The following is a 14,501-nucleotide window of genomic DNA, read 5'->3' as shown; positions in this document are numbered from 1 at the left end:
GACTATAAGTCGCAGGACCAGCCAAACTATGAAAAAAAGTTTGACTTATAGTCCGGAAAATACAGTTGTGTGTGTGTGTGTGTGTGGTACCTGCATGGAGGAGAATCTGGCTGACGTCTTGGCCCAGGCTGTTTGTGGCCCAACACCGGAACGGAATGTTGAGATGTTCCACACGGACCTCAGAGATGATCAGAGTCTTCACAACCCTGGACTCAAGCACTCTTACACACACATTCTGTTAAATTCTGTTTCAACACACAGATTATTCAACCAACACACAGATTATTGGTATTTATCTTTTTTTTTTTTTTTTTCAAGTATATTTTTGGGGCTTTTTATGCCTTTAATGATAGGACAGTGAAGAGTGACAGGAAGCAAATGGGAGAGAGAGCAGGGGTGGGATCCGGAAAGGACCACGGGGCGGGAATCGAACCCGGGTCGCCGGCGTACGGTGCAGGTGCCCCAGCCAGTTGCGCCACAGCTGGGGCGGTATTTATATTTTTGTTGGTATTTTAATGTAGGCTACATTGTTCATGTTCAATGTAGACTACAATGTCAACGAGATGACAGGTTGTTGTAAGTCGCTTTAGAAAACAGCATCTGCTAAGAACAATAAACATAAACAAACACACACACACACACAAAGAGAGAGGGAGGGGGATAGAGAGAGGGAGGGTAGAGAGATGGAGAGAGAAAAAGAGAGAGAGAGAGAGAGACCACACACAAACTCACTGTTCAGTGATGGTGAAGTGTGTGTTGTTGATTTCTGAATCCTTCATCCTCCAAAACACCAAAGTCTCTGTGTTTCCAGTCGACACCTCACAACGCAATTCATGACGAGACCCTACACACACACACACACACACACACACACACACACACACACACACACACACACACACACATAAATAAATATGAATAAATATATAGTATATATAATATAAATACACAATACAGTATAAAATCCCACCTCCCACTCCTAACGTAATTGGTTGATTTGGGCTGTCACTCACCGAGCTCCACCTCTCGTGTCCCATTAATAGGAAGGATCACCTGCGGCCTACTGAGCTGTTTAGGAACTGCAACACAGAGGAATACAAAACACACACTCATGAAAATACACACACACACACACACACACACACACACTTAAACCCAGTAATGTCCATAAATCCATATCCAACCATATATAGACACATAAACACACACATAAATGCACACACATAAAATGGGAAAAAGTAAAACATTTGTTTCTCAGTGTGTGTTTGAGTGTGTAGTTTAGATTAAGGGTGTAGTTTCAGGAGTAGATTATGGTGTAGTTTAGCTGGTGTTGAGTTTAAGGGTGTAGTTTAGCTGGTGTAGTTTAGCTGGTGTTTAGTTTAAGGGCGTCATGTAGCTAATCTTACAACTACCAAAAAGTCCCATAGGAATAAACAAGATAAGTCCCATAGGAATAAACAAGATAAGTCCCATAGGAATAAACAAGATAAGGAAAAAACTAGAGATGTCCGATAATATTGGCCCACCGATATTATCGGCCCGATATTAGCATAAAAATGTAATATCTGTTAATATCGTTATCGGATTTTTTTGCCTTAAAACCGATAAAATAATGCTTGCGTTACACCCAAATAGTGCCTATGCGCTCCTGAAACGTTTACCGGCGCACAGATGATGACCTCATCAAGCTGCGTCTTGAAGCATACAAACAAGCGTGGATGGCTGCAGTAACAAACTTGCTCGCTCTGTTTAAACATTATGTCTGTGGTTTGGAATTGGCCATGGCCGTCGTAGCCCCTTGAGTTGGCCGTGACGCCCCTTTGAAAATCAGAGGTTTACAGGCCACGGTGGCCTTGGTGCCCCCTTCTTTAAATATTCTGCTTTGCGTCCTACTAATAGCGATTGGAGAAAGTGACAGCGCAAGAAAGTGCGTCCAAATTAACCCATTCTTCTCAGTTGAACTACTCGCGAAGTAGCCTACTCATCACACAGACATCACAAGTATCACATGAAAGAGCTTTTTCTCAGCTTTTAAACGATGTTAGCCGCTAATTGCTGTGGTGAACGGTTCGCGAGAAAAGTAAATAATATCATTCAATCATAAATTCTACTGAAGGTTTTGCGTCCATCTCCCTACCCATTCATCTCGGTGGAATACTTCAGAACCCTTCGTTTAACATATGACAAACCATATATCAGAATAAACAGCAGACCTTACCGAACAGAAAGGTGTAAATCAGTCCCCTGTACAGTTAGCCGTTCCAGACTAATCCCGTTTTGAATTTGCAGTAAATTTAAACATACATGGATGTCTCCAAATTTGGGATTTAAGTTTTACACTGTGTTTAAATTGTTCCACATTATTTCATAACGGGCCAAATTAGACTTGTAGTCAAGACCGCCTAAACCGAGACCAAGACACTACCAAGACCAGAGGGTATCAAGACCGAGACCAAGACGAGACCAAGGCCAAGACAGACTGAGTCAAGACCAAGACAAAGTCGAGACGAGACCGAGACCAAGACCGAGACCAAAAAAAAAAAAAAAAACATCTAGCGAGCTAGTGTTACCAAAGTCCTTTTAGGCATGTCCCTCCACTCGGCGGCCATATTGCAACGCTTTTTGGGTACTCATCGGGCATCCTATTCAGCAGAAATGCGCGTGCGCAAGGCTTCACCACACCAACCGTGCTCCAGTGTCGAGTTCACAACACATGATTGGCACAATGTCTGCACAACACAGCACACAATTGGCTCAAAGTAGTCAACTCACACCACATGATTCGCTCAATGTATACACATGTCGACATTTTGGCGAGGAAGGGGTGGGATATGTGTAGACAACGGCCATATTGGCGTTGCAAACTAGCCCCATGCATTTCTATGGAGGATTTTTTGAGTGCTGTGTCTCCACATTAGAAAGTCTCTGGTGTTACACCAGTTATCCCAGTGACGCTGGGATATTCTATGGCTCACCAATTTACGAGATGTAGGCCTATATGTACTGAGTGAGACAAATATTTTATTTATTAGGCTAATTGCTTTATTCACTTGAGTAGCCTATATTGTCACTGAATCATTAGACTAAGCATGTGCATGCCGAAACCGAGGACAGCAAGTTCATTATACATTATGGTGGTTGACAGGTCATTGTCTGCAGCAGTCCTGTATGTTTAGAAAAAAATTTAGGCCTATGTGTAGCATACTCGCTTAAATTGATAACACTCGTTAATAATAAGCTAATTTTCATTCATTGTTGACATGCTCCATGGAGGATCAGATGGGTGTCCCGGGACCTGATGAACACGGCGCTAAAAAGCACAAACGAGTGCGAAAGTTGCAGCCGTGATGACAGGGAAAGTGCAGGCAGCCACGAGAGTGATTGGTCGTGTAAAATGAACGTTGCTGATGTCTGGCTTACACAAAGCTATAACGACACAATCATTAGGTTTTCTTAATGACCGACAGTTTAGTTTAGTTTATAGATAAGAAATAATTTTGCAATAAAGTAGGCTAGGCCAAATGTTCGTGAAAAGGCTTGATTTACACACCCTGTAAAGTACCATAAGTAGGCTGGTTTACCAAATGACAGACAGTTGAATTTCTGAATAAAAACAATGTTGGTGCAGTTTTGAAATCTTAAACGTGTAACCCCACACAAGCATAACGTGGTTGTAGGGAGGGGATGTGCTATTTTGGAATTTTACCCGGATACAACGAATAGCCTACTATTTTTTGATTGGATGTCGGTGGCTATTTATTTTTTTGATTTTGCTGGTGAGTGGTGCGCTAGTTCTGAACCCTGCGAGAAATCCTCTCGTATCCCTGCGCCTCCTCTAATAATTATGCAGATACCTTGACATCCCTAGTAATATTTCTGCGTGAGAAATGCAAGGTGTGGTGTGTGAGCGTGTGTGTGAGTAGGCGCTCTCTCCCCTCCTCACTGTTTTAAAGATAGTATTGCTTGTGTGTGAATTATGGACATTTTATGAATATTTGCTTTGCCTGACGAACTCCCTTGAATGTTATGGACAGTTCCGAACATTTGCTTGAACGCACTCTGCATCGCGGAAGCCCTGCAAGAGCAGGAGTGCCAACGAGAGACATTGAGCCCTTGCACACACACACACACACACACGCACATACACCCCACACCCACACACGCTCACACAGCCGGCGCAGCACAAGGTTTGCCCGGAGTGTGTGCGCTGCCTGCTTACGAACAGAGACAATTGTTTGCCTGTCAGTTTCCGCGAGTGAAACGCCAACACGGAAGTTAGCGCTGGCTGCGCTAACAGTACCAAACCAGCCGCCACAAGTCTCCATACTCATACGGCCCTGAAACATCTCATGCATACGGGTGAGGTACCCACTCGCATGTAACACTGCACACACCACATTATCTCCCTGGTCTATTCATTAAACAAAACGCCATACGTACCTCTTGTGTTCCTCCACCTTCAGTCACCACTGCCAAACGGAAGCATGCGCCATTTGTGTAGTATTTGTAATGCCATCTTGACTTTGGGTATGGGGAATGATGTCGCGAAGGGGGTTTGGAAGTGTGCTTTGTGTTGCTATGCATCTGTTGAATGTTATATGTTTATGGGCTTTACGTGTAGCATAGCAAAGATGTGTGGGATGGGTTTGAGGTACATGTTATTGTTTGGTTTGTGTTTGATGATTTAAACACACGTTGTGTACAAATATGATGGTGATTAATGGTACAGTCCAAGGATGTGTTTAGTCAATTATCTTGTTAGCCAATCATGGTGCGTCTGAGCATAGTAGGACTGGGTATTAAAAACCCGGCTCAGTTTGGGTTAAGGGGGTGAAGAGCTGACAACCGGAGAGAGCTCTGAAGTAAGTGGACATTTGAACTTGTTGCCTTGAAGTCTGAAGCTATAGTATTTTGATTTGGTGCCTTCTCTTTTTGTATTTTGCCATTTTTGATTATCTTTGGACTTTTGATATATTTTTGGACTTTGCTATATTTTGCCCTTTTGGGAGTATTTTGCTATTTTTGAACTTTTTTCCTTTTTTGTCTGTTTCGATGGTGGAGGACTAACGGGCACTGTAAAAATAAATACACTGGCAACTTTGAAATACAAATTCTTCTGCATTCCTGACATTTTTTACCCCTTCTCTCTGATTTCCCACCGCAACGCTGTCCGGGCAAGTGAGGTGGCCATCCGGTCACTCACATTTGGTGTCAGAAGTGGGATTGATGCTGACAGAAGACGAAATCAGAGGGGAAGCTCGGTGAGATGGCGTATCGCAAGCTGAAGAACAATGAGAAAGCTGCAGGAACATCAGAGGACCAGGAGGACACAGCAGGGGCAGATGGGGGCAACACTCAAGGGTCTGACCTGTCTGCACTGCGTAAGCTCCTGGAGAAATCACTGGAGACCCAGGAAAAGGAGTTCTTCAAACAGGAACAACGCTGGAGGGGCATCCAGGTCCAGCTGAACCTGCTGCGTGATGACTTTGAGGTAGAGAAGCAGGCGGTGACCATGGCTAGAGCGACAGCGGTCCAACCACCACCAGTGGCGGCAGTGGCGACGGCGGCGGGCCAAGCACCAGCGGTGGCGGCACCATCATCAGTAGCGGCAGCACCACCGTCACTTTCACCACCGGCAGCGGCGCCACCAGCACCAATGCCCATGGAGTGGTCCAGACGCGCCATTCCTAAACTGGAGGAAGGAGAGGACATCGAGCAGTATCTCATGACGTTTGAGCGGCTAGCTACAGCATACTGCTGGCCAAAGGAGAACTGGGCGGTGATCCTCGTCCCCCACCTCACAGGGAAAGCACGCGCGATGGAGCCAAGCCACACCATGAATTATGACCGCGTAAGAGAAGCCATCCTGCAAAAGTTTGAAATCAATGAGGAAACCTACAGGCGACAGTTCCGGGAGCCCGACATCAAGCCCGGTGAGACACCCAGAGAGCTTTACACCCGGCTGAAAGACCTCTTTCATAAGTGGATTAGACCGGCAATGAAGTCGGTTGAAGAAATCTGTGAGGCATTGATACTGGAACAGTACCTGAGGACCTTGGCCCCAGACGTCAGAGTTTGGGTTAAGGAGCGGCACCCACAGAGTGGTCAGAGAGCGGCAGAACTTGTCGAGGACTACGTTGCAGCACGGCAGAGGCACACCAGCTTTCGCCAGAACCAAGACAACAGGCCAGCAGCCAGGGGTAGGTCTGATGGTTTTGGTCAGGGTGGTGGTCAACAGCTTAGTAATCGTCCTAGAGACAATACTGTCCCCTTTAAGCCTAGCAATTACCCTAGAGACAGTACAGTTCCCATTAGGCCCAAATACCCTGTAGCACCCAGAGCGTCCACATCCATAGTGTGTCACAATTGTGGTAAGGAAGGCCATATAGTGCGTGATTGTCCTAACCGTAAGCCCAAGGGAGCCGGATACAGTTGCCTACCGAGACCAGAGGGGGAGGCAGTGAGTTTCCTGGGGAGGCTGCAGACAGTGCAGGTGTCTGTTAATGGGAAGGAGGCCATAGCAGTGTTGGACACTGGGAGCAACCAGACACTAGTGCAGCCACACCTGGTAGAGGAGCGAGACCTGTTACCCGGAAGAAAGGTTTCAATTATGTGTGTTAATGGCGATGCACATGACTACCCAGCAGCTGAAGTTTACATTAATGTCAATGGGCAGGTTTATCAGCTGACTGTTGGTGTAGTGGAGAAATTAAGCCACCCAGTGTTAATTGGCCAGGACATACTAGTGTTACCGGAACTTTTGCAGTCCAGCAGAGTGGTAAACATGGTGGTTACCAGATCTCAGAGCAGCAAGACGGCATGCGCAGAAGGGCAGGCCAGGAGTGACCCATTGCATGAGCTACCCTTTGCTAGCAGTGATGTGGAGTGTGTTAGCAGTGGTAGAGTCAAAAAGTCCAGACAACAGAGAAGACAAGACAAGCTAGAGGGCACGGTTAAAAGGGCCAGAGAATTGCCAGTAGCTCAGTCAGATGGGGACTGGGAGGAGCTTGCCACAGACATAAAACAGATGCAGCGGGAGGATGGGTCACTGAAGAAGGCGTTTGAGAAGGTCATTGAGCAGGATGGGGTCAGGACAGGGGTCCCGCCTAATTTAGCTGGGGAGGGGTATGTCCTTAGAGGGGGGATCCTCTACCATCAGCCAGACGGGGGCAGAGAAGAGCAGCTGGTCGTGCCCACACAGCTACATAGCAGGGTGTTAGCAATGGGGCACAGCATTCCCTGGGCGGGTCACTTGGGGCTCCCGAAAACATACGCCCGCGTGGCAGCAAGATTTTTCTGGCCAGGCATGTATAAAGATGTGCAGGAGTTTTGCCGATCATGCTCAGAATGTCAGCTTACCAGCAAGTACACAGCTAGCCCATACCCCCTACAACAACTTCCTTGCATTGATGTACCATTCTCACGCATAGCCATGGATATTGTAGGCCCACTAGAACGAACGCAGTCCGGCTTTAGGTACATTCTAGTGGTATGCGACTACGCTACCAGATATCCTGAGGCGTTTCCACTCCGCAGGATATCTGCCAGACCCATCGCACAGGCTTTACTTCAATTATTCTCCCGAGTAGGCATCCCCAGAGAGATCATCACTGATCAGGGCACAGCTTTTCTCTCTAAGAGCTTGAAGCAGGTTTATGGCGTACTAGGTATAAAAGGCATTAAGACCACCCCCTACCATCCTCAGACGGATGGCCTAGTTGAACGTTTTAACCAAACCCTGAAAAGTATGTTGAGGAAGTTTGTGGCTGAAAATGGAAAGGACTGGGACCGTTGGCTGCCCTACCTCCTTTTTGCATACAGGGAGGTACCCCAAGCGTCTACTGGCTTTGCGCCATTTGAACTGCTCTTTGGCTGGCCAGTGAGGGGACCCCTGGACGTGCTTAAGGAGGCCTGGGAGGGTCCGCAGGCCACAGAGACACAGTCCGTTCTGGCGCATGTTCTCAAGATGAGGGAGAAGATGGAGCAAATGACTGAACTGGTGCGTGCGAACATGGAGAAGTCACAGACCAGGCAGAAGACCTGGTATGACCAGAAGGCCAGGCAGAGAACTCTGGTGCCGGGGCAGAAAGTGTTGCTCCTGTTGCCTACATCGGAGAGCAAGTTGCTGGCCAAATGGCAGGGGCCATACAACGTCATCCGTCAGATGGGCCCGGCAACGTACGAGATTGAGATGCCAGGGAGAAGAAAGCAGAGGCAGACTTTCCATGTGAACCTGCTGAAAGAATGGCACATAACGACTCCAGCGCTTCGGGTGCAGGCAGTGCCGGAGGATGAAGAGCGACCGGAGCAGTTCTTCCCGAACAGCCAACCAGCAACCATCCCGGACGTGTCGCACTTGACCCCACAGCAGCAGGCCGAGCTGGACCAGATCGTTCCAACTGACCTGTTCCAGGAGGGGCCAGGCTTCACCACGGTGGTGGAGCACTCAGTCACGCTGACCGACTCGACCCCAGTGCGTCAGCGAATGTATCGGGTACCTCAACGTCTGCTACCTTCACTCAAGGCAGAGGTGGAGGACATGCTTGCACTGGGGGTGATTGAGAGATCGACAAGTGAGTGGAGTAACCCCGTGGTCCTGGTCCCAAAGAAAGATGGCACACTGAGATTTTGCATTGACTTTCGGCGAGTCAACGCCCAATCAAAATTTGATGCGTACCCCATGCCTCGCTTGGAGGACTTGATAGAGAGGCTGGGGAAGGCCACCTACATTACCACACTGGACTTATGTAAAGGCTATTGGCAAGTCCCATTGACTGAGGAGACCAAGCCCTACACAGCATTCCGCACTCCCCAGGGCCTGTACCACTTCAATGTCATGCCATTTGGCCTGCAGGGGGCGCCGGCCACTTTTCAGCGGCTGATGGACATTGTGCTCTCTGGAACTGAGTCGTTTGCAGCTGCCTATTTGGATGACATTGTGGTGTACAGCGCCACCTGGGGGGAACATTTGCAACACCTGGAGGAGGTGCTCAACAAGATCAAGCAGGCAGGCCTCACCATCCATCCCCGGAAGTGTGCCATTGCCCAGGAGGAGGTTCGCTACCTGGGGTATGTGCTGGGTCGGGGCGTCATTCGGCCACAGCAGGACAAAGTGGAGGCGGTGCGGAACTGCCAGAGACCTCGGACCAAGAAGGCTGTCCGGTCATTTCTTGGCCTGGTAGGTTGGTACCGGAAGTTCATTCCGGATTTTGCTAGCCGAGCATCACCTCTTACTGACCTCACCCGAAAGGACGGCAATCCTCAGGGTCAGTGGGGGGAGGAGCAGGAGAGGGCCTTTGTGGACCTGAAAGGGGCTCTTTGCAAGGGCCCTGTGCTTCAGAGTCCTGATTTCACCAAGCCCTTCACGGTGCATACTGATGCCTCGGGTGTTGGTATTGGCGCAGTTCTCCTCCAAGGTGAAGGGGAAGACCAACGACCAGTGGCTTTTGTTAGCCGCAAATTGTTTCCCCGTGAAACCAGGTATGCAGCAGTCGAGCTAGAGTGCCTGGCAGTGAAGTTTGCCCTTGACTCCTTCAAGTACTATGTGCTGGGCGGTCACTTCACGCTTGAGACCGACCATCGCGCCTTGCAATGGCTTGGGCGCATGAAAGACACGAATGCCAGGATTACTCGCTGGTTCTTGGCACTGCAGCCATACAGGTTCACAGTCCGGTATCGGGCTGGCAAAGTGAACACGGTGGCTGATTTCTTGTCTCGTCACCCGAGTGACTGAGACTGCAGAGGTGGTGGGAAATGTGAGTAGGCGCTCTCTCCCCTCCTCACTGTTTTAAAGATAGTATTGCTTGTGTGTGAATTATGGACATTTTATGAATATTTGCTTTGCCTGACGAACTCCCTTGAATGTTATGGACAGTTCCGAACATTTGCTTGAACGCACTCTGCATCGCGGAAGCCCTGCAAGAGCAGGAGTGCCAACGAGAGACATTGAGCCCTTGCACACACACACACACACACACGCACATACACCCCACACCCACACACGCTCACACAGCCGGCGCAGCACAAGGTTTGCCCGGAGTGTGTGCGCTGCCTGCTTACGAACAGAGACAATTGTTTGCCTGTCAGTTTCCGCGAGTGAAACGCCAACACGGAAGTTAGCGCTGGCTGCGCTAACAGTACCAAACCAGCCGCCACAAGTCTCCATACTCATACGGCCCTGAAACATCTCATGCATACGGGTGAGGTACCCACTCGCATGTAACACTGCACACACCACATTATCTCCCTGGTCTATTCATTAAACAAAACGCCATACGTACCTCTTGTGTTCCTCCACCTTCAGTCACCACTGCCAAACGGAAGCATGCGCCATTTGTGTAGTATTTGTAATGCCATCTTGACTTTGGGTATGGGGAATGATGTCGCGAAGGGGGTTTGGAAGTGTGCTTTGTGTTGCTATGCATCTGTTGAATGTTATATGTTTATGGGCTTTACGTGTAGCATAGCAAAGATGTGTGGGATGGGTTTGAGGTACATGTTATTGTTTGGTTTGTGTTTGATGATTTAAACACACGTTGTGTACAAATATGATGGTGATTAATGGTACAGTCCAAGGATGTGTTTAGTCAATTATCTTGTTAGCCAATCATGGTGCGTCTGAGCATAGTAGGACTGGGTATTAAAAACCCGGCTCAGTTTGGGTTAAGGGGGTGAAGAGCTGACAACCGGAGAGAGCTCTGAAGTAAGTGGACATTTGAACTTGTTGCCTTGAAGTCTGAAGCTATAGTATTTTGATTTGGTGCCTTCTCTTTTTGTATTTTGCCATTTTTGATTATCTTTGGACTTTTGATATATTTTTGGACTTTGCTATATTTTGCCCTTTTGGGAGTATTTTGCTATTTTTGAACTTTTTTCCTTTTTTGTCTGTTTCGATGGTGGAGGACTAACGGGCACTGTAAAAATAAATACACTGGCAACTTTGAAATACAAATTCTTCTGCATTCCTGACATTTTTTACCCCTTCTCTCTGATTTCCCACCGCAACGCTGTCCGGGCAAGTGAGGTGGCCATCCGGTCACTCACAGTGTGAACTTGTTGAATTGCGCGTGAGACTTGAGAACCCTGCTGGGGTAAGAGGTTCAGTCCCAGTTTAAATTAAATTTAAGAAGGTATTATTTCAACTACAGACAGAACAATGCAGAGACAGAGCATGTCATGAATGTGTGTGACTGTGAGCTCACTCACTGTAAATGTTTTCGTAGACTGGGTGAGATAAACTATGTAGGCTATAGCAATTGCATGACAATGATGAGAGAGAGAGACTTTGCAAAACTTGCATTTTGCAGAATGCTTCTTTCTTGCCCCTGGACTGCAAATTTATTTATGTTCCGTGAATGCAAATTTAATGATGGCGGAATTCGCTGACATTATTATTACTAGGTCTGACTGAGACTGACAGCTACGACGTAAACCTAACGTTTCGCGCTGGCTACACTTGCGTCTTTTGATTGGATGAGCGCCAGTTTCTTAATCACAACAAAATACATGTATGTCATTGATTGGTTGCATTTGAAAGGTTGCATTTGAAGGGGTCGTGAAAGGCGAAATAATTTAATGTTGCATTATCGAATGTTATGTTTTGTATCATGGACATATTTGTTGCAAATCTCCCGACCACTATGTCGACCCGAGACCGCAAGACCAAGACAATGAGACCAAGACAAGACCGAGGGATGCGAGACCAAGACAAGACCAAGACCAAAGACGGTCGAGACTGTGACAAGACCGAGACCACGTAAAAGTGGTCTCGAGACCGGTCTCGAGACCAAGACCGGTCTCGAGACATCCAACTCTAGGCCAAATACAAAACAAATATTACAAATGTCGCCTAGATATCGGTAAATTAGAGGACAGCTGACTGTAAGAGTTTGTGAAAGTAGCCTTAATGATCACAAAATGCTAAGCATGCATCAAGGCTATTTGAGTTTCTTAAAGCTGAGCTGTGCTTAAATTGTTCAATACATGATTGTATAACAGGCCAAATATAAAATAAATGTTAAATATAGCCTAGATATCTGAAAATATTAGATGATCAGATGATTTACAGTTATATGTAATATGTCATGTTTTATTTTTTTGTATACAGTGATGCAGGTCTACTGCAGTGAATACAACTTTGATCATTTTTATAGCCTACTACTGTATAGTTAACTTTGGCCTTGGTGCCCTGACATGTGGCCTTTGTGCCCCCCACCAAATATGCCCAACTGAAGGCCAAGTGGCTTTGCTCCTAAAATGGTGAAATTCCAAGCCTGATTGTGGGTATGGCCCGTTATGTACTTCACCTCAAGCCTGAAGTATTTTTTGTAGCTCAAACAAATGTTTTCAAAATTGTGCAGTATAGTTGCTTGCCACATTGTAATTGACTCATATTTGTGCATTCATTCAATTAAGGTGATTGAGTTTTAGTTAAAGAAACAGTTCATGAAGCATCCTACAAATGCAGGCTCATTTAACACAGAAAAAGGGAAGCCTATGCACTATGCCTGTTATTTTAGTTGGCTTTACATTCTGCTATGTTGCACATAGTTGTTCAGGTACAATGTTTTATCATTTGTGAAGAAGTCAAATTTGCCCTATTTGTTGCGGGCATTGTCAAGATTATCTCAGGGAGAGTGTAATCCAAACTGTTGTTTGAGACAATTAAAAAATAAAAAATAAACATGGCACTTTTTCCCTAAATTAAGTTGAAGTATTTTTCTTATTTTGCACAGACAATGTTAACATTTGGAAAGCCTTGTTGCATTCAAGAATGCATCCAGTGGGGCATCACAATAACATTAAGCATGTTGTGTTAAGATATGTGATGTTACCTAAATTAGTTTTGAGGAAAAATAACCCACATATCGACATCGGTATCGGCTGATATCGGAATCGAAATTTGAGAGTTGGACAATATCGGCATATCGGATATCGGCAAAAAAGCCAATATCGGACATCCCTAAAAAAAACGTCCCATAGGAATAAACAAGATAAGTCCCATAGGAATAAACAAGATAAGTCCCATAGGAATAAACAAGATAAGTCCCATAGGAATAAACAAGATAAGGAAAAAATGTTTGATCAGGATTGCAAAATCATGAGGAAAAACTGGCTCCCACAGACAACCCAACGATCCTGGTTTACGCCTTAGCTATTATGAAGAGCTTAAACAATAAAAAAACACACTCAGAAAGAAGACGGAACAGTTCCCCAAAAATCAATTAGATACAATTGAAGAACTTTTCAATTCTAATAATTTCTGGAATAACTGGAATAAACTTAAAGTCAGGCTTCAGTAAGGTTGTAGGTTCACTGTTAAAGTCAGGCTTTAGTAAGGGTGTAGGAACACTGTTAACAAAAAGCAACATGAGGAACTTATATGGAGTATGGAAAGTGTCGGATACTTCCCTGATATCTGGAATGGACTCATTACACCCCTTTTCAAAAGTGGAGACAAATTTGACCCTAATAACTACCGGCACATCTGTGTAAACAGTAATCTGGGGAAGCATTGTATCATTTTAAACAGTAGAATAACTAGATGTACCGCGTAGCGGTACAAAATATGACCGCCGCTCAGTCCTGCACATCCATTCCGCGAAAATAAATCATATTAATGAATTTGTCTCCATCTTCTACTCCATCCCCCACTCTTGAAACTTTTGTGTATGCTTGTTTGGAATGTGTGTTTGCACACATTCCGCACACAAAGTAGCCTACTGGCGCTGCAAAGGTGAATAGATTTGTTTCTGGGCCAAAAAATCTGTAACATTGTTATAAAACCTTTAAAATCTCTAAACAATCACAAGTAGGGCAGTTCATCATAGTCCATCCATTGCAACTGGACTGATGAAAGGTACACCTGTAGGCTACATTGTATTTGGGAAAAGCAGAAGGTAGCAGCATAATGTATTTATTTATTTATTATTAAACTAAAACAATCCCTGTCAGTTCCATGCAGTTTTCAACAGCTATCAAGAAGAGAGGTCATGTCATGGATTTTTGTGAATGTTTCTTCTTCTACATATGCATAGGTTTAGTCATCTAGTTCAAATTATATTCAGCTTTATTGTCAATGCACAAATTAAATACCAGTAGTCTAAAACAAAATGCCGTTTTACCCAGTGGTGCAAATAACTGACATGTCCAAAAGGGCCTTCATGAAATGCGTTGCGAGACTGTTCATACACATTTTAACGGGCAAAGTTGAAGAGCTACTCTCCGTTATTGTTTGTGCAAATAATATGCTGATTCATGTTCCCTTGCATTTTGCAACCATGAGGTCCATGGTTAAGCTCAATCTTTTGACGCAATCTTTTGATTTTCACCCAGCCTAGTCCATGGTAGGCGCCCGATAGAAATATTGTTTAATTTTGCGATTGAGATATCCACGCACTGGCGCCCCCCCTGCGACGTGTTCGCCCCCCGGTTTTAGAGCTATTCTAAATGCAAAAATGCATAGACATTGCATGACAAAACCGTGACTGTTAACAAACTAT

The 14,501-nt window shown here is 45.7% G+C and overlaps 1 protein-coding gene across 3 annotated transcripts in view; it reads right to left on the bottom strand.

Annotated features, from left to right (window-relative positions):
* The window catches only part of LOC143140325 (interleukin-1 receptor type 2-like), a 30,622-nt gene that overhangs the window by 4,314 nt on the left and 11,807 nt on the right, over positions 1-14,501 (bottom strand). For 2 of the 3 annotated variants that reach the window (XM_076301118.1, XM_076301119.1), the window contains exons 7-9: positions 1,014-1,079; positions 733-844; positions 91-221 (exon numbers count right to left, since the gene is read on the bottom strand). In XM_076301118.1, coding sequence (XP_076157233.1) covers positions 91-221; positions 733-844; positions 1,014-1,079 — 309 coding nt within the window. The remainder of the gene's footprint in view (positions 1-90; positions 222-732; positions 845-1,013; positions 1,080-14,501) is intronic. The other variant, XR_012990634.1, reaches the window with a different exon arrangement.

The sequence above is a fragment of the Alosa pseudoharengus genome, unplaced genomic scaffold, assembly GCF_046254945.1.
Source record: "Alosa pseudoharengus isolate Yale_2024_CS ecotype anadromous, Long Island Sound unplaced genomic scaffold, YU_APseudo_1.1 YU_APseudo_1.1_scf_23, whole genome shotgun sequence".
NCBI classification, from domain to species: domain Eukaryota; kingdom Metazoa; phylum Chordata; class Actinopteri; order Clupeiformes; family Clupeidae; genus Alosa; species Alosa pseudoharengus.
This window is presented reverse-complemented; position numbering and strand designations above follow the sequence as displayed.